The sequence below is a fragment of the Hemiscyllium ocellatum genome, chromosome 13, assembly GCF_020745735.1.
Source record: "Hemiscyllium ocellatum isolate sHemOce1 chromosome 13, sHemOce1.pat.X.cur, whole genome shotgun sequence".
NCBI lineage: Eukaryota > Metazoa > Chordata > Chondrichthyes > Orectolobiformes > Hemiscylliidae > Hemiscyllium > Hemiscyllium ocellatum.
Window position 1 is genome coordinate 6,144,712 of NC_083413.1, and position 25,976 is coordinate 6,170,687.

Sequence of the window (25,976 nt, forward strand, 5' to 3'; positions counted from 1 at the left end):
CTTCAGGAATCTTCAAGAAGGGCTTATGCTCGAAACGTCAATTCTCCTGCTCCTTGGATGCTGCCTGACCTGCTGCACTTTTCCAGCAACACATTTTTCATCCCAGGAATCAGTCTGGTAAACATTAATTACACGCCCTCCATCATCAGAACATCCTCCCTCAGATAAGGAGACAAAACTGCAGATAATACTCCAGGTATGATCTCATCAAGGCCCTGTACAATTACAGCAAGACATCCCTGCTCCAGCACTTAAACAGTCTAGCTATGAAGGCCAAAGTGCCATTTGCCTTCTTTACAAGCTGCGGCACATATCCTTTCAGTGACTGGTGAACGAGGACGTCAAGATTTTGTTGCATTTCTCCCTCTCCCAATCTGTTGGCATTCAGATAAAAATCCTATTTTTGCTACCTCACATTTATCCACATTATCTATTGTGCCATAATCACTCAACTTGCCCAAGTTACAATGAAGTTACAATCCTGGCATCCTGCTCACATTCCACCCTCTCACCCAGTTTTGTGTTATTGGTGGCAGGGTGAACTGGACGGATTATCATGTCTCACTGTGACGCCTGTTTGAAATGCATGCATGAGGATGGTTGTAAGATAAGAATAAATTTAATCTGATACCAATTCCTGCATTTTCAAAGCCTGTTATCATTTACTGTCATCAAGTTACCCGCATAAACATTGCCAAACTGCACAAAGTGCACACAGGCATTTAGGGGAGAGGGAGAAGGCAGGAATGGAAGCAGGAGACAGTGGGAGCAGGAGAGAAGAGCTAGCGGGAGGGAGAGCGCGAGAGCTGGAGAGAGGGCGCAAGAGAGAAAGTATGTGAGAGTGCGGGAGAAAGTGAGTGCAATAGTGAGACAGCAGGAGACAGAGAAAGACAGCATGAGAGCAGGAGAGAGATATAGGCAGCGTGAGGTGGTGGTGGGGAGAGCATGAGAAGGTATAGCAGTGGATGTGGTGTACTCAGATTTTAACTAAGTGTTTGATAAGGTTCCCCGTGGTAGGCCCATTCAGAAAGTAAGCAGGCCTGGGATAAAAGGAAACCTGGCTGTCTGGATGCAGAATTGGCTGCTCCTAGAAAAACAGAGGATAGTGGTAGATGGAAAATATTCAGCCTGGAGCTTGGTGATCAGTGGTGTTCCGCAGGGATCGATTCTGGGACCTTTGCTCTTTGTGATTTTTATAAATGACTTGGATGAGGAAGTGGAAGAGTTGGTTAGTAAGTTTGCTGATGATATGAAAGTTGGTGGAGTTGTGGATAGTGTGGAGGACTGTTGTAGGTTGCAACAGGACATTGACAGGATGCAGAACTGAGCTGATAAGTCGCAGATGGAGGTCAACCTGGAGACATGCGAAGTGATTAATTGTGGAAGGTTGAATTTGAATGCTGAATACAGGATTAAAGGCAGGATTCTTGGCAGTCTGGAGGAACAGAGGGGTCTTGGGGTCCATGTCCATAGATCCCTCAAACTTGCCCCCAAGTTGATAGGGTTGTGAAGAAGGAATAATGCTATGTTGGCTTTCATTAACGGGGATTGAGTTTAACAGCCCCGAGGTCATGCTGCAACTCTATACAGCCCTGGTTTGACCATACTTGGAATATTGTGTTCAGTTTTAGTTGCCTCATTATAGGAAAGATGTGGCAGCTTTAGATAGGTACAGAGGAGATTTACCAGGAGTGCTGCCTGGACTGGAGAGCATGTCTTATGAAGAAAGGTTGAAGGAGGTGAAGCCTTTCTCAGCAGGGCAAAGGAGGATGAGAGGTGACTTAATAGAGGTGTACAAGATAATGAAGCATAAGTAATATGGATAAACAGAGACCTTTTTCTCATGGTGGAAATGTCTATTATGAGGGGGCATAATTTTAAGATAATTGAAGGTGCGTCTTGGGGGGGGGGGGGGGGGGGGGGAGGGTATCAAATGCAGGTGTGTGGAATGTACTGCCAGCGATGATAGTAGAGTCAGATACATTAGGGACATTTAAGCGATTCTTGGATAGGCAGATGGAAGATAGCACAATGAAGGGTATATAGATTGGTCTGATCACAGAGAAGGGTAAGAGGTTGGCACAACATCGAAGGCTGAAGGGCCTGTACTGTTCTATGTTGCATGAGAGAGTGTGAAAGCGGCAGGGGCAGGGGGTGTGAGAGAGAATGAAAGAGAGCGCGGGGGAGAGAAAGCGTGCAACTGCAAAGGAAAGAAGGGGGTGGGGGATGGGGAGACGGGAAGGGGGCGGGGGGGTGGGGTGGGGGTAAGGTGGCAGACTCTCTCAATTATTTCATGCTTGATTACTTAACACTATATTATCTTGGTCACTGATGATAAAATTAATTTCACATTGTCATCCACTCCTCATGATTGTAGGTATATGCAACAAATTCAATATAACCCTGGAACTAGTTAATAATAGATAGGCATAAATGGTCTACAGACGATAGAGTCATAGATCCTACAGCACAGAAACAGACCCTTCGGTCCATCCAATCCATTCTGACCATAATCCCAAACTAAGCGAGTCCCATCTGCCTGTGCTTAGCTCACACCTCTCCAAACATTTTGTATTCATTATCTAAATATCTTTTAAACATTGTAACTGTATCCATACCCACCACTTCCTCGGAAAGTTTAATCCATACATGAACTACTCAGTGTAAAAAAACTGTTTCTAGTCTTTTTAAAAATTTTCTCCTCTCAACTTAAAAAAATATGCCCCATAGTCTTGAAATCACCACCCTTGGGATAAAGTTACCTGCCATTCACCTTAATGATATCTCTCAAGATTTTATTAAGTTCTCGTGGGTCATCCCTCAACTTAATGCTCCCGAGTGAAAAAAGGTCCCAGCCTATCCAGCCTCTTCTTATACCTCAAATCCTCCATCCCAGCAGCATCATGGTAAATCTTTTCTCAATCTTCTCCAGCTTAATAATATTCTTTCTCTAACAGGGGAACCAAACTGGACATAGTGCTCCAGAAGTGGCCTCATCAATGTCCTGTACAATCTCAACATAATGTCCCAGTTACTATGCTCAAAGATCTGAGCAATGTACGCAAGTATGCTAAATGCCTTCTTAACCACCTTGTCTGTGAGAGGCAAACTTCAGAAGAATTATATACCTGAATGCCCACGCCTCTCTGTTCTACAACACTAGCTAGGGCCCAACTTTTAATTGTAGAAGTCCTGCCCTTGCTTGTTTTACCCAAATGTAATACCTTGCATTTACCCTACATAAATCCCACCCATTCCTACTCCTAATATATTTCACTGCAGAGCTTTCAATCATCACTTCAAAAGTACAAGGGCACAATGGTTTGTGTAGATGGATGGCAAAGCAGGATTTCCCACTGCCAAGCAAAAAAGTTTGAATGTAAATTGAGACTGGGAATCAAATTCACACACATCTTTGGGAATCAAATTCACACACATTTTTGGAAGTTACTGGTAATTCTGCACTAGTTTTGTAATTACCAGAAAAGGCCACATATATAAAATTATGTGTTTGGTCTTTGGTAGAATGAAACTAAAAATGTGTCCAGCACACAGTCATTTCAAATGGGATGTATTACTTACCAAGTTTTTTCACTGGACGTTGGTGTGGGGTGTATCCTGGTTTCTCACGAAGGACAGTGGACATCGGAGAGCTCTCTTGCTTAATATTGGAGGATATATTTGTTTCTTTCTGAGGGGCTGCACTTGCACCATCGATCTTCAGAATTTCCTTCAACATCTGTGTTCCTTTCTAAGAGAAAAATTAAAATATTTATTACATTGATGAGAAAAAAAATGAATCGATTCTACATGGTTTCTCCTGCATCCATAAAATCAAGATGTGAAGAAAACATCCAAATTATTAATTGAATATGTGACAATGCTGCTCCTTTAACAAGGTTATGTTGTCCTTGGTTTTTTTTTACAAAAGGGGTTGTAAAAGGCAGAGGTTCTGATTTGTCTGGGCTTAGGTCACTGATTATGGCTAACAGATACTGCCTAAAGCAACAATCAAGGAAAAGGGCTTTCAGGTGTTGTTTTTAATTAAACACTTATACAATGAAAGGGGAGTGGCCACTTCTTCCAGTCAAGGGATTTTTCTCGTTGGCTTTAGTTTTAGCTGGGGACAGAGAGAAACAGCTGCTGAAGTAGAAAAGCTAGGGTCTGGGCTAACTTCTTCAAACATTTTGAGGGGGTCTGGCCTTGTCCATAACAATGACAAATAGAAGACCACATCTGCAGCAAGTGCTCCTGCTGAAGGAACCTCAGCTCAGAATTGATGAGCTGGAATCCCAAGCATTGAACACTGCCACACATCCGGGGGGGGGGGGGAGAGAGAGTTACCTGGACACTCTGTTTCAGGTGGCAGTTACACCTGGTAGATTAAGTATCACAAATTCGGCCAGTGGCCAGGGACAACAGGGTGTGGACTACAAGTGAGGCAGGTGGAAGGACCCCCTATTCAGGAACAGAGGAGCCACATTCTTGACCTGTCCAACACGTAAGAGGTACTTGCTTTCTATGTGGATGAGGAACAGGGCTAAAATGAGGATGAGCCAGCTGACCACAGCACCGTGGCACAGGAGGCCTTTCAAGAGGGGTAGCAAAAAGACAGGGGGTAGTTGTGTAAGGGATTCTATCATTAGGAGAATACACAGCATCCTTCGTAAACAGGATAGAGTGTCCCACATGCAATATTGCCTGCCCGGTGCCAGGGTGAAGGATATCTCTGGCCGGCTTGAAAGGATATTGGAGCAGGAGGGAGTGGATCTAGGTGTTGTGGTCCACATCTGGATAAACATAGGCAAGACTAGAAAGGAGGACCTGTTCAGGGATTATCAGGAACTAGGTCCTCAAGGGTTATAATCTCCAGATTACTGCCTGAGCCGTGTGTAAATTGGCATAGGGATGCGAGAATAAGGGAAGTAAACACGTGGCTAGAGGAGTGGTGTGGGAAAGAGGGGATCCTTTTCATGGGACACTGGCATCAGTATTAGAACAGGAGGGATCTGTACTGTTGGGACAGGCTCCACCTGAAATGAGCTGGGACCAACGTTCTAACGGAAAGGGTAAATAGGAATGGCCAACAGGAAACAAAGCAGCACATTTTCAGCTGTGGGGTTGGATTCAACTGCATGGAAAAATATGCAAAAAGGTGAAATGAAAGGAGAACTCAGGAGAGGTTATTAAACTCTCTAGCACACAAAGTAGGACAACATTTGGAAATGGTCAGGAATCAAACTTCAAGCACACTGGACAAATAAGTGACAATCAATACAGTACTGAAGGTATTCAGTTGAAATGCACGCAGTATACAGAATAAGGTAAAAAAGCTTGTGACGCAGAACCGAATTGGCAGGTATGATGTGGTGAACATCACGGAGATATGGCTGCAGGGGGATCAGGACTACAAGGATACACATCCTATCAAAAAGGCAGGCAAATGGGCAGAAGGGATGGGGTTGCCACATTAGTAAGAAATGAAATTAAAATCAATAGCAAGAAACGAAGTAAGATCAGATGATGCAGAATCTGTGGGTATAGTTGAGAAACTGCATAGGTAAAAAATATCCCTAATAGGAATTATGTCCAGGCCTCCAAACTGTAGTCAGGATTTGCAGCACAAGATACACCTGGAGATAGAAAGGGTGTGTAAGAAAAGCAAAGTTACAGTGATCATGGGGAACTTCCATATGCAGGTGGACTGGGAAAATCAGATTGGTAGTGGATTGCAAGAAAATAAATTTGTGAATGTCAATGAGATGGCCTTTTGGAGCAGCTTGCGGTGGAGCCTACGAGGGACAGGCAATGCTGGATTTAGTATTGTGCAATATGGCAGATTTGATAAGGGAGCTTAAGGTGAAGGGACCCTTAGGAGGCAGTGATCATAATATGATAGAATTTACTGCGCAATTTGAGAGGGGAAAGGTGAAATTAGATGTAATGGTATTACAGTTGAATAAAGACAACTACACAGGCATGAGGGAGGAGCTGGGCGGAATTGATAGGAAAAGAGCCAAGTGGAAAAGAAAGTAGAACAGCAAAGGCAGGAGTTTCTGGGAGTAATTCAGGAGACCCAGTAAAAATTCAGCCTGAGGAAAAAGAAGCATGGCACAGGGAGGATGAGGCAACCATGGCTGACAAGGGAAGTCAGGGACAGCATAAAAGCAAAAGAGAAAGCATGTAATGTAGTGAAGAGCAATGGGAAGCTAGAGGAGCATGGTGGCCTTTACCAAGGAGAAGGTGCTAGAAAAACTGAAAGGCATGAAGGTGGATAAGTCACCTGGACTAGACTACACGCCAGAGTTCTGAAGGAGATAGCTGAAGCGATAGTTAAGGCATTAGTGATGATCTTTCAGGAATCACTGGAATCAGGCAGGGTCCCAGAGGACTGCAAAATCACTAATGTAACCGTGCCCCCCAGTTTAAGAAGGGAGTAAGGCAAAAGATGGGAAATTACAGCCAATTAGCCTGACTTCGGTTGTTGGTAAGATGCTGGAATTCATTGTGAAGGATGAGATTTCTGAATACTTGGAAGTGCATGGTAAAATAGGGCCAAGTCAGCATGGTTTCATCAAGGGGAGGTCATGCCTGACAAATCTGTTATGACTTCCACGAAGAGGTAATGAGCAGGTTAGACCAAGGAGAACCAATGGATGCTATCTAACTGGACTTCTAGAAGGCCTTTGATAAGTGCTGCACAGGAGGCTGCTGAATAAGATAAGGGTCCATCGCGTTAGAGGCAAGGTACGAGCATGGATAGAAGACTGGGTCCTTCTCAGGATAGCAACTGGTGACTACTGGTGTTCCACAAGGGTCAGTGCTGGGACAACTTTTCACTTTATACATTAATGACCTAGATAAAGGAACGGAGGACATTCGGGCTAAATTTGCAGATGATACAAAAGGGCAAATAATACTGAGGAGGTAGAGAGGCTGCAGAAAAATTTGGACAGGCTAGGAGAGTGGGCAAAAAAGAGGGCAGATAGAATACAACACGGGAAAGTATGAGGTCATACATTTTGATAGGAAGAATAGACACATGAACTTTTTTTTAAATTGGGGAGAAAATTCAGATGTCTGAAGTGCAAAGAGACCTAAAGTTCTAGCCCAGGATTTTCCTAAGGTGAATTTACAGGTTGAATCAGTAGTTAGGAAAGCAAATGCAAAGGTGGCATTTATTTTGAAAGGACTAGAATGTAAAATCAGTGATGTAGTTTGGAGGCCTGATAAAGATCTGGTCGGACCAGATTTAGAGAATCGCGAGCAATTTTGGGCCCCATACCTCAGGAGGATGTACTGACCCTTGAGTGGTTCCACAGGTGGCTCACAAGAATGATCCCAGGAATGAAAGGCTTAACAGGTGAGGAACGTTTCAGGACTCTGGGCCTATACTTGCTCACCAGAGCCCTGGTGAAACTGCATCTGGAGTATTGTGTGCAGTTTTGGTCTCAAAATTTGAGGGGGAACATTCTGGCTATTGAGGGAGTGCAGCGTAGGTTCACAAGGTCAATTCCCAGAATGGCAGGAAGGATGAGAGGGGATCTGATTGAGGCGTATAAAATTATTCATGGATTGGACACACTGGAGGCAGGAAGCACGTTTCCACTGATGAGTGAGTTCCGAACCAGAGGACACAGTTTAAAAATAAGGGGTAGGCCATTTAGAACAGAGTTGAGGAGAAACCTCTACACCCAGAGAGTAGTGGATTTATGGAATGATCTACCCCAGAAGGCAGTGGAGGCCAAGTCTCTGGATTCTTTCAAGAAACAGTTGGATAGAGCTCTTGGAGACAGTGGAATCAAGGATTATGGGGATAAGGCAGGAACAGGATACTGATTGTAGATGATCAGCCAGATCATAATGAATGGTGGTACTGGGTCAAAGTGACGAATGGCCTACTCCTGCACCTATTGTCTATTGTCTTACAGAATACTGAACGGCCTGGACAGAGTGAACACTGTGAAGATGTTTCCATTAACAGGAGAGACGAGACCACGAGGGCACAGCCTCACAGTAAAGTGAAGATCCTTCAGAAGGGAGAGAAGGAGAACCTTCTTCAACCAGAGTGTGGTAAATCTACTGCCACCGAATGTCGGGAAGGCCAGGTCATTGAGTATACTTAAGACAGAGATAGACAAATTCTTGATTGTCAAAGGGATCAAGGGTTATGCGGAGAAAGCAGAAGAATGGGGTCGAGAAACTTATCAACCATGATGAATGGTGAAGCTGACTCAATAGGCTGAATACCCGAATTTCTGCTCCTAGATCTTATGTTCTTAACTCACCATGGGAGCAGAACATTATTTCGATACAACTGGAATAGAATGCCCTAGTAATTAATATGGATAAACACAAGAATATTTTAAACCAATAGATGGGTTAATAAGATAACTCTTTGAGAATGTATTGAAGATTATATTCTGTTTCTCACAATGGATTGAAAATACTTTGCATCTATTATAAAATAATCAACATTAAACTGGTTCCTTTAATACTAAGTGCTATTGTTGAAGATACTTCTAAGTCACACAACAGTCTTCAGTTTGAATTATCCCAAGAAAAATGCAAGGAGTTGTTAGTAACAACTGTCTCAAATCTATACAAGTTAAGCCAAAACACAACACACCCGTTCAGTTTTGGCTTCCAGGGCTTATATATGGATGAAACCACCAGGTTTTTCCAACGTGAAGGTGACTTGCAGTATCATGTTAGTCGCCATGATCCTACTGAACCACTTGAGAGACACAACTGGTAAAGGTTTAAATGGAGGGTCACCAAGTCTCCAGCAAGGAGCAATGTTAAGATGATGATGATAACTTCAACAATATATAGATCTTACAATGAGATTTTAATACAATAGCCCTAACGTCTGGAGTGGAATACTATGGTAGAAGTCTGTTTGACTGACAGGGTCTGCGTTGCCATTGCCACTAATCTCTTTCAATCAAAACACCATTGCAGTTTATGATCCTCACTGGCACTGTTTTTGTTAAGTTCGAGCTTATATTATTTCAAGGGTAGATACGAGACATACATTACACAAGGGATTCAGGGAGTTTGCCAATTCATAGAATCAGATTCCCGACAGTGGGGAATCAGGCCATTCGGCCCATTGAGTCTACACCCACCCTCTGAAGAACATGCTACCCAAACCCTTACCCTATCCCTTTAACACTGCATTTACCAGGGCTAATCCACCTAGCCAGCATGTCCCTGGAAAATCTAGCATGGCCAACCTACCGAACCAGAGAGATATTACCCTCCTCACCACAATCAGCATTCCGCAGAGGCCATTCCCTCCACAACTCCCTTGTTAGGTCCACGCCCTGACTAACTCTCCCTCCATACCCGGCACCTTCCCCATGCCATCGCAAGAGGTGTAAAACCTGCACCCACACCTGCCCCCACCTCCATCCAAGGCCCTAAAGGATCATTCCGCATCTGACAGAGATTTTCCTGCATATCCAAACACCTCCCCTACTGTGTCCATTGCTCTCGTTATGGTCTCCTCTACATTGGGAAAGATAGGACGCCAACTCGCGGAATGTTTCAGGGAACACTGGGACATATGCACCAAACAACCCCACTGTCCTGTAGCTGACCTCGTTAACCTCCCCTCCCACTCAGCCAAGGACATGCAAGTCCAGGGCCTCCTCTATCACCAAATCCAAGCCACCTGTGCCTGGAGGTAGAACGCCTCATCTTTCGCCTTGGGACCCTCCAACCTGCACAGCATCAACGTTGATTTCACCAGTTTCCTGATCTACCTTCTTCCCACTGATCCTGGATCCCCCCTCCAACTTGGCACCACCCTTTTGACATGATCTTACCTGTCCATCTTCCTTCCCACCTATCCACTCCACCCTCCGCTCCAAGCTATCACCATCAACATCCCCCCCCCAACCTGAACCTACCAAATGCCTTGCCAGCTATCTTCCCCCAGCCCCATGTCCACCCTCCTACTTATCTCTCAGCCCCCTTCCCTCCTCGCCACCCCATTCCTGATGGATGGCTCAGGTACGAAACATTGTTTCTTCTGCTCCCTGGATGCTGCCTGACGTGCTGTGCTTTTCCAGCGCCATAGTTTTTGACAATCTATCTAACATTGTATTTTTGGACTGTGGGAGGAAATTGGAGCACCCAGAGAAAACTCAGAAAACTCATGCTGACACAGAAAGAGCATGTAAACTCCACACAGACAGTTACCCAAATGTGGAATTGAACCAGAGTTCCTGGCGCTGTGAGGCAGCGGTGCTAACCATCATTGTGCCACCCTATTGAATTGGATACAAAACTGGCTTGATGGCAGGAGACAAGAGGGTGGTAGTGGAGGGTTGTTTTCTGGACAGGAGGCCGGTGATCAGCAGTGTGCTGCAGTGATCATTGCTGGGTCCACTATTGTTTGTCATTTACCTAAACAATTTGGATGAGAATTTAAGAGGCATGGTTACTGTGCTTGCACATGACATCAAAATTAGTGGTATCACAGACAGTGAAGAAAGTTATCTAAGATTACAAAGGGATCTTGATCAATGGGCTGAGGAGTGACAGATGGAGTTTACGCTGGATAAATGTGAGCTATTGCATTTTGGTAAAATTAACAAAGGCAGGACTTACACAATTAATGGTAGGGCCCTGGATAGTTTTGTCAAACAGAGACACCTAGGGACTTCAGGGACAGAGTTCTTTGAAAATTGCATCAGAGTTAGACAGGGCGGTTAAGGTGGTGTTTAGCACGCTTACTTTCATTGCTCAGACCACTGAGTATAGATGATGGGACACAGCTGTACAGCATTTTGGTGAGGCCACTTATGGAGCACTGTGTACAGTTCTGATTACCTTGCTTTGCAAGGATACTATTAATTTGAAGAAGGTTCAGAAAAGATTTATATGGATATTGCCAGGGCTGGAGAGTTTGAGTTATAAAGGAGAGGCTAGATAGGATGGGTCATTTTTCACTGGAGCATAAGAAATTGAGGGGTGACATTATAGAGGATTATACAACCATGAGGGGCATAGGAAATGTGAATAGCAAAAGGTATTTTCCCTAGGGTAGAGGAGTTCTAAACCAGAAGGCATAATTTTAAAACGAGGGGAGAAAGACTTAAAAGGGACCCGACAGGTAACTCTTTCACACACAGAGGGTGGTTCATAAGCGGACTGATCTGCCAGAAGTAGTGGTGGATGCAGGTACAGTTACAACTTTTCAAAGATATTTGGACAGGTAAATGAATAGGAAAGGTTTAGAGGGATATGGACCAAACACAGGCAAATGGGATTAGTTTAGTTTGGGAAACTAGGTCGACATGGACAAATTGGAACAAAGAGTCTGTTTCCATGTTGTTGGACTTGATGACTCTATAAATAATTCAGTTACATTTGTGAAATTTTTCCAAAGATGCTGGTAGAAACATTTTTGATTTGTTCAGGCAAACAATTTCCTCACCAACTGCAGACACATTAAATCATAGCTATGTAAATGGATCTCTGCAGGTAATCTGACATTGCTTATTTTTTGATTAGTCACCCAATTTTTATTATTAGAAAGACCAAACAACATCTAAAAGGTAGTTTAAAACTTTCTTGATTTAAACTACATTCAACATCTCTACAATACCTGCTTGCAAGATATTTCCAATTAGGCAAGTGGTAAGTGGAGTTGAAATGCCCATCAGCCATGGACTCGATGGGCCGAATGGCCTTACTTCCACTCCTATGTCTTACGGTCTTAGGCACTTTACTTCAGACTCCCTTCAATTGTTATAGCAGTACAGCCCACGCAGGCAACTCTATTGTTTATGTCTCAAAACAACTATTATGTATACAAGCACAAGACATTCTGCTGCTGTAACATATTGGTACATATTACAAAAATCAAAAAAAGACCAGCTATAAGTTATTCTGCACCCTCTGACATTTTTCTCAGTTTTATCAGATACTGTACAGCACATTATTATTTTGTTTTACTTGTTGTTCTCCCAAGCAACCAGCATGGACATGATTTACTAAATAAAATCTTTCTGTGCCATAATTTATGATTTTATAATTCTATTTCCAGTTACTTAAAAAAAATACTGATGGTAACAGTTTGGGTGGAGACCAATTGTCCATCTTGCAGACTTTCAAACCTCATATTATTTTTACAAATCTTATTTTCATCTGACACTCTAGTAACTAAAGTTTCATATCTGCGAAAATGTTAAAGATCATGATCTAACTTACCACTCCTGTTTTTCCTTAGGTGACTGACACATAGACATAGAAACAAAGAATATAGCAGAGGAACAGGCCATTTGGCCTTTCAAGCCTGCACTCTCAATCAATATGCTCGTGGTTGATCATGCAACTCGCGTCCCCTGCTCCTGCTTTCTTCCCTTACTCTTTGAACTATTTCACCCTAAGAACTATATCTAATTACTTCTTGAAAACATACAATATTTTAGTCTCAACTATTTTCACTGGCAGAGAAATTCATACACTTCCCACTCTCTTGGTGAACAAATTTCTTCTAATTTCAGTCCTACATGGCTTACCCATATCCTTCGACTGTGACCCCCCAGTTCAGGTCTCCATGGTCATCAGGAACGTTCATCCTGTATTTATCTTTTCTAGTCATAGAGTGGGCAATCTTTCCTTGAAAATCAAGCTTATTGAATTTAAGAATTGTCTTTGTGGGAAACTTTTGATTCCCTCCAATAATTATACAACATTTCCTAATAAAAGAAACAATAAAAATCTCCAGAAACAGCTTCACAAAGACCACAAGTTCAATAACACAGCCTTAGATCTATAAGTAATCCCCTCAGCTACTAACGTAACATTCTATTTGTCCTCTTCATTCACTTGAGAAGTGAGCTGACAGTGCATCCAACAAAATCCCCAGAACTCTAAGTGATTACTTCAAGTACCTTGCTATTTATTATGTTCACTTCTCCTAACTAATTCCATCACTTCACTTTTATCAGTGTTGAACTCCATATTTCACCTCACTGGTGATTAATTGAGCTTGTTTATAGACATTTGGAATATTGTCATCAATTTGGTTCACCAACATTTTGTCAAAGAGACAGTCCATATTGCTTGTAAAGAAATAGCATCCCAGATGCTTTTCATTCAAGTCACATTTGAGCAGTGGGATTTATAGAAGGCAGGACTATTTGACTAGTTAACTGAACTAAGCATGCACATTGCAAACACTAACCATTCACCCTATAAAGTTTAGGCTTCTGGCACTGACAGACTTCTGACAGCAAATGTAACAAATAGACAAACTTTTACTGTATACGCCAATATAATCAGTGTTTATCTATTTATTATCTTAAAAGTGTAATTCTAGACCAAGTATACAGTATAATGCAGGACCCAAAATAGATAATACTGCACACACTGATTAGCTTTTTGTTGAAAAAAAAACTTTGGTTGTGAAGATATTTAGTTGGGGAAGAATTCCTATTAAACCAGTACTATTTTTAAAACTAAAATATCCTGTGTAACTGAGAAATTGCTTATAGAACAGATTGATGCTGGGACTGTGATGGACAAATCACGTGCATGTCGCACCACAGAAAAAAAGTAGCAGCTTGCATTTAGCAAGTGCATAACATAGTCTGGATGCAAAATAGTCTTAATTTAAACAAAACTGGCAGAAAACCAATACTGAATTTCTTTGTCTGGATGCCAGAAATGTACAAACTGATAGAATTAATCTTCCAGCAAATTGCTGAGAAATGTCTTTACTTTTTATGTGGGCAGCACACTGGTTCAGTGGTTAGCACTGCTGCCTCACAGCACCAGGGATCCAGGTTCAATTCCAGCCTCGGGCAACTGTCTCTGTAGAGTTTGCACCTTCTCCCTGTATCTACAAAAGTTTCCTCCATGTGTTCCGGTTACCTTCCAGATGTACAGGTTAGGTGGATTGGCCGTGCTAAGTTGACACTTGGTGTCCAGGGACACACAGACATACAGGCTATGTGGATTAGTTGGTAAAAGTGGGGTTACAGAGATAAGCTGGAGGGGGGTGGGGGTGGTGGTGGTGAGAGAGTCTTCAGAGGGTCGGTGTGGAAATGTGCACAATTACCCTTTCAGCAAAACGATAAGTAGCCATAATTGCTGAGAAATGTCTTTGCCTTTTGAATGGTCAGCATGCTGATTCAGTGGTTAGTGCTGCTGCCTCACGGCACCAGGGACCTGGATTCAATTTCAGCCTCAGGCAACTGTCTGTGTGGGTTTCCTCCAGGTATTCTGGTTCCCTCCCACATTACAAAGATGTGCAGGATAGGTGGATTAGCCATGCTAAATTGCTCTAGTGTCTGGGGATGTACAGGTTAGGCGGATTAGCAATGGGAGTTGCAGGGATAGGTTAGGAGGGTGAAACTGGGATGGTCTTCAAAGAGTTAGTGTGGACTTGTTGGGCCGAATGGCCTGTTGCCACCCTGTAGGGATTTTATGGATTCTTAAACAGCTCTCTGGGCAATTAGGGATGGGCAATAAATGCTAGGCTAGCGATCAAGCCCACAGTCTGAGTGTGAACAAAAAAAAATTTTGATAGTTACACTAACATAGCAGTTATAGCTCTCTTCCTGAAATGTTTTTAAGTCCAAACAAAAAGCTGCCAACATGCGATTGGAAAGATGACAATGCCTACCATGGCAAAAGATTGTGGGGATAGAGGTTCTCCAGTGATTCTCTCACTTTCTTTGGACTGTGAGCCTTGTACATCTTCTCCAACTTGTTCACCAGGGCATTTTACAGAAACTAATGGTTCCTCAAACTCGGATGGTACCTGTTAATATATTACATAACATTCAATGCAATTTCAACTAAAACAGTAGAATTATAAAGAATGGCTTGAATTGTTAAGGAATTTTTGAATCAAAATTAAATGAAAAAATGTTTAAAATACGTTTTAAAATTACAGTACAGTAAGATAAATAAGAGACTAGGAAGTATACAGCATAGTTTGCCATGTCTAAATGGACAATATCAGCAAAACAATTTTTTTGTTGCAAACAATGCATTTTCATAATTGAAGTATGAACAGGAGGGCGACATCAGAAAAACAACCAGCATTGCTATAGAAAAAGCTTCACTGTGACAGCTCAGTTTGTCAAACTGTTTCAAAACAAAGCTTAAGTACACCTTGTTAAAAATCACACAACACCAGGTTATAGCCCAACAGGTTTATTTGGAAGCATTAGCCTTCAGAGCGCTGCTCCTTCATCAGGTGGTTCCAAAAGCTAGTGCTTCCAAATAAAGCTGTTGAACCATAACCAGGTGTGTGATTTTTAACTTTGCACATCCCCAGTCCAAACCAGCACCTCGGAAGAGAAAAACTTTTGATGTTAACTTTTAACAAGTGGCTTAAAAGCTAAACTAAAATGTACATAAGACAATGACAAAAACACACAGACACATGTAAATTAAGATAATCAAAAAAATTAAAATTCAAAGACGAGTACAAGTTTCCGTGCATTGTGTCTGGAAAATTGTTGGGGAATGGTTGGGTCAAAGAAAAACAGAAAACTCTATTTAAATAGGAAACCAGAAGAACTGAAGATGTTTGAAATCAGAAACAAAAACAGAATAACAAATGTGTAATAATGTCTCTGAACAGGCTGATTAGAAAAATAGATTAAACAAAACTTTAAAAATTAAGGAACAGAAGTAGGGCCTTCTTGTGGCACCACAGAGTGTCCTTGCCCCTGCCTTAGGGGCCCTGCTCGAGCTTGGTGATCATTCGTTGTGGTTCTGTTCGCCGAGCTGGGAGTCTTTGTTGCAAACGTTTTGTCCCCTTTCTAGGTGACATCTTCAGTGCTTGGGAGCCTCCTGTGAAGCGCTTCTGTGCCGATTCCTCCAGCACTTATACTGGTTTGAATCTGCCGCTTTCAGTTTGCAACAAAAACTCCCAGCTCGGCGAACAGAACCACAACAACGAGCACCCGAGCTACAAATCTTCTCACAAACTTTGGTGATAATTTCTCTGAACAGGCTAATTTGGAAAACAAGTTAAGGCACAGAAGTCTATTCACTTCCTTTGACATGTTCCGTCATTAAATTTGATTATAATTGATCATCATTTCTACTCTAGTAACTCACTTAGGTGATGCTATTGGTGAAACCAAAGAAAAAAATGATCAACCATTGTACATTTACAATTGACCGAGCCTTAACTGCTGGGTTGGGGTTGGGGAGATGTTCAGTCGAGGCAAGAAAAGCAGAGGGAAACTTGTGATTTCATGTATCAATTATGTGAAAAATCAGATTCTGACAACACTGTCAAACAGCTTAGTTCTACTTTTGACATAATTATGCTCTCCTTATCTTATAGTTCCCCCACCAGAAGGAATGGATTCTCTTGATGCAGCCTGCATAATAGTTCAATCATTCCATGCTTTATCACAATTCCTTCCCAAGATCAGAGCTGCCTTACGTTCTTCCGGCACAATGCTATAGATCAACTATAGATGACCGAGGGATAAATAGCTGATTTTCTTTTATGCTGCCCTTCCACCTCTATTTCAGTTTACCACACTTAATGTTCAGTGCCTTCTTTAAGCCGAGAGAGCAAGGGGGTGCTTACCTTATTCCTTTCTAATGATGCAGACTGTTGACAATTTATTAATGCAGATTTCTGTTCTTTTGAGTCTTCATTCCGTCTTAGAATCTTCATACTTGGTTTACTATTGCTAGCACATGCCTGCAATGTTTCACAACAAGTTTGTGCTTGTCAACTCAAATACAGCTTGCCTAAATTAAAAATCTTATTAAGATCAAGATTTATGCCTTCTCTACCTAAAAGAAAACTAAACAAGTAAAAGTTTATATCTTCAGCCTTTGGCTAATTTAATGGAAAAGTGAACACAAAGACCATTTGTTGTAAAGTACGGTAACATCCCTTCAGACTTTGGTCTGATAAATGCTGAAATGTATACATGCTAAATCTAGACTTCAGAACATCACATTGCCAAGTTAAAATTCTAATATTTGAATATTACCTGATTACTTTGTAGTTTGGAAACAGATAGCTGTGTCTGGCCAAAGTTTTCAGGTCCGTGAGTTCTGGCCTTGAAACTTTCAGAGTTATCCTCTTTTGCTGGAAAAAAACAAGATGAAGAGTTTTAACTCTGAAGTACAAAATAAATTAATATTTCAAGTATAGAACTGTGTCAGAATGAAGACAAAAATACATATAAATATTTAGTAAGAGTAAAGTGAAATTAAACAGATGAGGCAGTAGAATGGCTTGTAAAATACTAACTAAAGAAAAAAAAAGGGAATTTGTTAATGTTACTAAATCTTCTGAAGGGTCACTAAACCCAAAAGGTTAACTCGGTTTTCTTTCCACAGAATATACCAGACCTGTTGAATTTCTTGAGAAATTTCTTATTTTGTTTCAGATTTCCAGCATCCGAAGTTCCTTGCTTTATGATGGGAATTTGTGTTTGTGAATACAAAATTTGTTCACTGGGCTCTTTAGAGATGAGTTACCCTCTAGTACAGGTCACAGCACTTCATCTACTTAAGAGTATTTTGTGTGCTGTCTTACCCGTCTACAATTCTATATAGAAATGAACTGCAGGAAGCGACCACATGTTCTGCTTGCTGGGAGTGCTGATATAGTGATAGTAATGAGGTCAACCAGATGACTTCATAGAATGAGCTCCCTGGAAAAGGCTGTTAATCTGGTCTATCAGAAAACCCTGGCTGACACATACAACCATGAGTGTCAGAGGCTCTGTTCACTCTGAGGCCTGGCTCGCAGAGAGCTAGATCTGTATCGCGGACAATGTAAATAAAGGGTGACTTGGTGATGAGATACTGACCTCTGTGGAGCTATTTCAGGTGACACACTGTTGAAAATGCAAGGAAGCAACAAAGACAGATATGGAAACTGAGAAAGTTCACAAAGTGAAATTGGCTCCTGCAGAGCTGAAGTTATTGTCTATACTTGTCGTATTTAAAACCTTCATTACAAGTGGCCTTTTAGAATTTCAGGTCACCTCAGATTTGTCTAAACAAGCTCCCTCCAGTCCATGACCTTGACAATAAGGGAATTCCAGTCAATAGCGGGGAAGTAAAAACCGTCCACTTGAACTACCCCGTTGTTTTTACATCTTTCCATAAAAGTGCTCACATACCTGCTCCTTCATCATCTGCTGGTTGTTGAGAGGTCTGTAGTATAATCCCATCAAAGTGATTGCACCCTTCTTATTCCTGAGCTATACCCATGTGGCCTCACTGGAAGAGCCCTCCAAGGTGTCCTCCCTCAGTACAGCAGTGAAATTCTCAATAATGCTGGGAAATATCTAAATCCTAAAATGTTGAGCTGTCAGTCTTGACCCTCTCTCAACCAAGTCTCTGTAACAGCTACAACACCATAGTTATATGTTATTAAGCCAAGCTCGAAGTTTATTTGCCTTATTTGTCATACTTCTCACATTGAAACAAATATACCTCAGACTACCAGTCCTACCATGATCAGTAACCCCATCAGCTTAGCCCTACCAGCCTCTGTTTCGGACTCCTCCTCGGTCATTTCACTTACTGCCCACCTGCCACACTAGTTTAAACACTCTTGAATGGCACTAGTAAATCTCCCTGCCAGGATATTGGTGCTCCCTCCAATTGAGGTGCAATCCATTCTTCTTGTCCCTTATGCCCTGAAGGAGACTTCAATGATTCACATACCCTCTTACACAAGCTCTTTAACCATATATTTAACTGTATTATCTTCCTATTCCTAACCTCACTCGTCACAGGACATCTTAATAAGGTGTTTCCTCTCATTAGAACAAGAACATCCTATATTCTTAGTAACACACATATGAAGTATTAACATATAATGTGCTAGCTCAAATTTCAAACATTACCTCTTAGAAAGTATAAGCAACAACTTAAAACAAAATACTGATTCAGAACTCTTGATACATTAAACTATCATGCCCATATCAATTTATTCCATATTATTCATCACTTTCACAAGAGTACTTTAATAATGTCAAAGTCCATTTCATTGTCATTCAAAATGGAGTATTTTAAATAATCATAAAGGTGAAGAATTTGAAATTGTACTTGTGAACTTCACCCTATTTAAGATTTGCGTTAAAAGTTAATCATATGAACACAAAAGTTCACCCCTTAAGCCTGCTCTGCCAGTTCATGAGGTCATAGCTGATCTGATTGCAGCCTCAAATCCAGGTTCCTACATATTCCTGACACGCTTCACTAACAAAGAAATCAATCTACTTGTGCCTTAGAGATATTCAAGGATCCTGAAAGACAGCTTCCCCTGATGTAGACTATTCAACAGCAAATATTTCTCCTCAACTGTCTTAAATGTGAGACACTATTTGAAACTATACCTCCTAGCTCTAGACTCTCCGACAAAGGGAAACATCCTTTCGGCATTTGCTCAGCCCCCTCAGGAACTAACATGTTTCAATAAGCTCACCCCCATCTCTCTAAACACTGAGGGATAGGGCCCAACCTGTTCAACCTTTCCATTTAAGATAACGCCTTCTTCCGAGTAATGAGTCAAGTGAACCTTTTTTGAATAGCTTCTAAGTAAAAAATGAGGTCTGCAGATGCTGGAGATCACAGCTGAAAATGTGTTGCTGGTCAAAGCACAGCAGGCCAGGCAGCATCTCAGGAATAGAGAATTCGACGTTTCGAGCATAAGCCCTTCATCAGGAATGAGAGAGAGTAGCCACGCAGGCTAAGATAAAAGGTAGGCCCTTGCTTAGATAAGAAAGCTCAAATTATACACAATACTCTGGACAATGCTCTCACTTTAGAAAAATATCTGTGCATTTCTTTTTAACAATAAAAGACCATTACCACTATTAGAATTATGAGTAGCTCACTCATCTGAAACACTATTTCTCTCATGCACAATAACAGGAATTGTTGGAAAAGCTCAGCAGGTCTGGCAGCATTTGTGGACAGAAATCAGAATTCATGTTTCGGGTCTAGCAACCCTTCCTCAGAACTAAGGAATGGTCACTCGAGTCGAAACCTTACCTCTAATTTCTCTCCACAGATGCTGCTAGACCTGCTGAGCTTTTCAAACAATTTCAGTTTTTGTTTCTGATTTACAGCATCCTCAGTTCTTTCTGTTTTACACTGTTTCTCTCCACTGTTGCTGCTGGCCTGCTGAATGTTTTCAGATGATTCTGTTTTTATGACAAATAACAGATGTTTTGAGATCAGGGAATAATGAGCAATTTCGAAAGAAACAAACGTATATAATGAAAGACCAAATTGTTTCAATGAATCTGGCCAAAATTTGTAGGACAAAACATTGTTGGATAATCTCAAATCCTAAACTATTGGTGAAAGGTGAGAGATTAAATCCTACATTTATTTCCACTCCTATCCACAGGTTTTACAGTGTAATGCACCCACAATCACCATCTTCACCGAATTTCATCATTCAAACAGAGCCAGAACAAACAATACTGGGAACTTCACCTAATAGATTAGTACCTCTAACACGAAGGTAGTAACTCCAGCCATGGAAACTATCATTGAGGGTTAGAAATTTCAAATTGCTTTATTATTTGAAAACAGGCCCTTCACTAGTTGATGATCTCAAAACTAAACAAAGACATGTCAAAACGTACTAATTCATCACAGCGAAGTAACAAGATTTATTCAAATAAATAACATTATCAACATTAATTTAAATTAGAAAATTTTCAAAATAGAGGAGAGTTGCCAATAGTTTCTGAAACATTAAATCACCTACCATTCAACTGGAGTTATTTCATCTAATAATTTTTGCCATTGTCACATTGTTTCAATGAGAACTGGATATATATTTGAAAGTGATGCATTCAGAAAGCTATGAGGTAGGGCTAGAGAATAGGGCTCTTTTGGGATCTGGTACATACAGAAGGGGTTGAAATGGTCTCCTTCTGTACTGTAAGTTCAATGATTTTATAAGCCCATTTGCAATGGTTACCTTTTCTGGTACATGCCTGCTGCTCTGATGATCCCCATTTCTGTTTCTGCTGGACATCGATTTTGAATGGTCGCATTTTATTTTCTGTTAGATGGGGATTTTTGAACTGAAACCCTGAAATAGATGCTGGCTCAGTCACAGCCTGGAAGGGCAGATAGAAGAGTAAAAATAAGCATATACACTGAATCCAAAATAACATACTGCACAATTTAATGTACATTGTATCACAATGCCTCCCAGTTTGATGGACTTTTTGCGAGCCAGCACAAAAATGGTTTGGATATTATAAAAATTTTAAAACTTTGGTAATCTTTCTAATACAATGGATTTTATGATTTTCGTATTTTGATTTCAACAAGTTTCATGATTCTGTCAACTCCATATAAGATATTTTACCCTGTACATCAAAAGTACGAATGTGCTGTAGCCTCCATTCAGAAACAGTACCCCCTTTAGTAAACAACTTGTATTTATATAGCACCTTTTAATAAAAGGAAACATCTAAAACTTCATTAAAGCGTCATAAAACAAAGTATGACACTAAATCACATAAGATTTTAGGTCAAATGGCCAAAAATGCAAGTCAGAGACGTAGATTTTGAGGAGGAACAAAGTAAGGGTAAAGTAGTGTAATAAAAGAACTGCAGAGCTTGAAGTAGAGGCCATTGAAAATGGAGCAAGTATAATTCAGAATGTGAAAGAGGTTAACATTGGAGGAGCTCAGATATTTCAGGTAGTTCTAGGGTTTGAAAAGATTACAGAGATAGTGGGGGAACAAGGCCCTTTGAATTAAAAACAAGACTAAAGAACTGTAGATGCTAGAAATTCAACAGACAAAATCCAAAACTGCTGGTAAAACTCTGGCAGCAACTGCGGAGGGAAAGCAGAGTTCACATTTCGGATCTGGTGACTCTTCTTTGGATCAGAAAATGTTAACTCCTCTTTCTCACCACAGATGCTGCCGGGCCTGCTGAGATTTTCCAGCAATTCCTGATTTTGTCAGTTGAATTCAAAACAAGAATGGAAATTTTAAAATCAAGGTGTAGCTTAAACACAAACCAAAATGGATCAGCAAGCTCGGAGTGATAGGGAAAACAGGATTTGCTACAAATGAGAAAAGGGAACAAAGATTCAGATAATTACAAGTTTAAGGACGGTAGAATGTGAGACAGCAATCAAATGTGCCTTGGTATTAGTTGATTCTAGTGGAAACAAAGGCACAGATGAGTATGCCAGCAGCAGATGTGCTTAAACAGGGAAAGAAGTCAAGCAATGTTACAGAGGGGAATCTATGCGGTATTAATTATTGTGCAACTATGAGATTAGAAGCTCATCTCAGGTTATGATATAGCACCAGATTGACTTCAAAACAGACTGTTATGGAGAAAGGGATGCAGCCACAAGGGAGGGAATGAAGTTTGGAAAGGGTACTGAAAACAGTGATTTGAGACATTCTAATATTTAATTGGAGGAAATTTGCTCTAGCATACAAAATATATTGGATGCAATTTGTAACTTGGATTATTCATTTTAACACTGTTCTAAACTTCTTCAGAAGCATATTGAATGAACTATTGTTGAATCATGTCAAATGTTAGTGATTTGGACTTGACTTGAGAACTATGTTTACCTTTTCTTGCAAAGCCGAAGAGTGTTTACTGGGTAAATCTGTAGTGCGGGAATTGCTCTGTATGGAGTGTGGAGTAGTTCCAAAATTGCTATGCAAGGACTGCCATACAGTGGAGAATTCGTCTTCTGGCTTTACATCAAGAAAACATATTTCAGTTCAAGTAGTAAATCAGTTGCCATAAGAAAAGGAATCAGTGTTAATTTTGGAATTCCACTCAACATTTAAAAGTACAGTACAAAATAATGCTATAATAAGAATGCTGAATTATAATGTTCTATGAACAAAAAGGCTCAGAACAACTACAACATTAGCTGACTGTCTTAATAAGAGGTTGTGTTGCCTTCTAATACACCAGAGTGACATTTTCATTTCTCATACCCATCAGGGACTTTCAATAAGATCACCAGTAAATGGCAAATTAATGGCTATTTGCTACTAAGAGCATAACTAGCATGGAAACAAACCTCAATTCACTTACAGGAACAAGAACTGTTAATTCAGCAAATCAACATTTATCATCAGTGACCATTAGACTAGAAGGTTTAATGTGACTACATAGCAAAAATATTCTATTCTCCCTACTTGGGGCAAATGCAGAACTTTTTTGATACATGACATGCATAATCAGGGTAGGCGTATGGAAACAGAGGCATTAGCAGTGCAAAACTCATTAATCTATTCTTTTTTAAAAAGTTTATTAACTACAAAACAACAGCTTCAAATAATTAATATCTTCCCTACCAGCTTAGCAAATCCTCCTTGGTGCTGGTTTTCAACATTTTGATGAAAATTAGATGGTCCATTTGCTTTTTGATGGTTAACATGATTCTTCTGATTTTCTGCCCTGAGGTATAGTTGTCTTCCACTCAGCTGCTAAATAATAATATTCACACGTGTACAGCACCCCTTAAAATTCTTTATATAAAACCTCTGTCCAAATTTGGACTATATAATTCTACACCAACATATTAAACATTAATATGTTTAAGATTCATTCCAGTGACCTTCATAACCGGCAACAGTCAATTAAAATCTTGAGAGTTCATAGCAACTGAGGTCTACATGACCTTTGTAAACAAACTTTCTGACAAAAATTAAAGAGTACATTCATGCTGACTTAATATAAGGTTACCAACTCCAAAACAAATTCAGACCCATTTTACTCTTTATTTTCATGGCATAGCTAATTCAGATGAGGGATCACCCGACTGTCATCAAGATTATGGAAGTGTTTATTAGGGTAGTCAGAGAAAATGCTTCCAGTTTTGGGGAAGACCAAAACTAGAGGTCATAGATATAAGTTGGGCAGTCATAACTAACAAATTCAGGACAAATGTCTTTAGCCAGAATATAGTTAGAATGTGGAACTTGGAATCACAGAGAACTGAGGCAAATAAATGAACATGAAGGACAAGAGAACTAAAGGTTACACTAACAGAGGGAAGTGCAGATTGTGAACACTCAGTTACAGTAACTGATAAATGCTGATACAAACTGACTTCTACTGAACTGTGGCTGAGCATGTCAGTGTAATGTTTCTTCCACTCAAGTAATGTTTCTTCCAGCATGGTGAGTAAATCTCAACACAATTCCATCAACTGTATGTCACTAAATCAAGAGGTTTGTGGATTCACAAAAGGCTGTAACCACTCAATGAAGGCAAAGGAGATTTGTTCAAATGATGGGTGAGTCAAACATTTCCATGTAGATTATTAATCAAAATCTTCACTAATTCCTGTAATGAACCATCTATCTACACTTACAAATTCACTTTTTCCCTGCAACAAAACAGCTCGCCAGTTGAGTGTTTCCAGCATTTCAGATTTGACTTGATTTGATTTACAGTGCAGTACTGTCCTACATGCTTTACAGGCAGATCAGATTTCCAGCATCTGCAGTATTTTTTGGTTCTTGGTCAAATCAGTTCATTAACATCTATTAAGAAAGTGAAATACTGCATACGATGGACATCTTGAAATTTTATTAAAAATGACAGAAGTTCTGAAGAAAGGTTATCAGACTCAAAACATTAACTGTTTCTCTTCCCACATATGTTGCCAGACCTGGTGAGCTTTTCTAGCACTTTATTTTTATTTCATTAATATTCATGTTTCTTCACCTGTGTTGGTACAAAGAGGGAGCGTGGGGAGTGGTTCAGGCCTCCTGTTGACACTTTCTGAGCACCAGACTGTGAGGAAGGATACACAGCATGTTGAGGTATAGGTGCTGGTTGAGGCTTCAATAATGTTGTTGCTTTCTGGCCTCCAAACTCCAGGCGGTTCCCATAACTGAGATTGATTAAGGCACACTTTGGGAGTCTATAACCTCTGCCAGGAGAGCATCTAAAAGCAAATGTAATACATCAATGGTTTCAAATTTGAACTAGCCTAAATCTTATTTCGAGTCACACATCCAATTTCTCAAAGTGCTAACAAACTTTGACAATAAATGAAATAACACCAGCACTGTTACGACACAGGGTAAACCCTTCTGCTTAATTTAAATCAGCAACACAGAAAAGATTTATCCCGTGAAGTAATCTGTGAAAATTCGAGAGGCCAAGAACTATTTAAAGTACAAATTAACTTTAAGAAACCAAGTATAACAGAGAATAATTAACTAACAACTATTTACAGCTCCTTCCTCTAACTTACCTTTTACTTTCTATAGTACTAACCCGATCAAACAGCCCCCCCGCCCGAGTAAGATTTACTGAAAAATTCAAATTTCAAAACCAGCCAGCTGTCCAATCTTCTTTTAGCAATTTGCTCTCCAGATCGGTGTTGATATTCTTCTCTGAGCAAAATCCTCTCGACAGATACCTCTCAGTCAGTGGAGACAGTGAGGTCTGCAGGTCAGAGTAGAGTGTGTGTGTTGCTGGAAAAGCACAGCAGGTCAGGCAGCATCTGAGGAGCAGGAAAATCCATGTTTTGAGCTGGAGCCCTCCATTAGGAAACACTGATTCCTGATGAAGGGCTCCGGCACAAAATGGCGATTTGCCTGCTCTTTGGATGCTGCCTGTCATGCTGTGCTTTTCTAGCAACACACATTCACATCTCAGACAGTCTACATCTGCTGGTCTTTTGGCAGTTCTCTCCCAACTGTTCAATTTTCCCCGCCTTAGACCCCCCCCAAAGCATCGGATTGCGTCACTGGCTTTTAAGATTGTCAATATAATCAATTCAAACTTGATTGCAGATTAGTTTGTGTTTTGGGGTATGATTTAAACTGGCTTAATTCAAATTTGTTTTTGTCTCCAAGCAACCAGCTATACTAGCTGCTGGACCACATGTTACACTGTGTCTTGTTCAGAACACTTGGTGCTGTCAGGTAGTTCTGCGAGCTGTTAACTCTCTTAAAAAGTACAGTACACCCACATCT

The 25,976-nt window shown here is 40.7% G+C and overlaps 1 protein-coding gene across 3 annotated transcripts in view; it reads right to left on the reverse strand.

The window, feature by feature from the left end:
* The window catches only part of xrn1 (5'-3' exoribonuclease 1), a 122,820-nt gene that overhangs the window by 17,401 nt on the left and 79,443 nt on the right, over positions 1–25,976 (reverse strand). The window contains exons 32-39 of one of the 3 annotated variants that reach the window (XM_060834508.1): positions 24,715–24,937; positions 23,337–23,465; positions 22,596–22,724; positions 20,966–21,107; positions 16,998–17,095; positions 16,583–16,699; positions 14,648–14,785; positions 3,583–3,751 (exon numbers count right to left, since the gene is read on the reverse strand). In XM_060834508.1, coding sequence (XP_060690491.1) covers positions 3,583–3,751; positions 14,648–14,785; positions 16,583–16,699; positions 16,998–17,095; positions 20,966–21,107; positions 22,596–22,724; positions 23,337–23,465; positions 24,715–24,937 — 1,145 coding nt within the window. Of the gene's footprint in view, positions 1–3,582; positions 3,752–14,647; positions 14,786–16,582; positions 16,700–16,997; positions 17,096–20,965; positions 21,108–22,595; positions 22,725–23,336; positions 23,469–24,714; positions 24,938–25,976 lie in introns of all 3 variants that reach the window. The other 2 variants (XM_060834507.1, XM_060834510.1) reach the window with 2 other exon arrangements.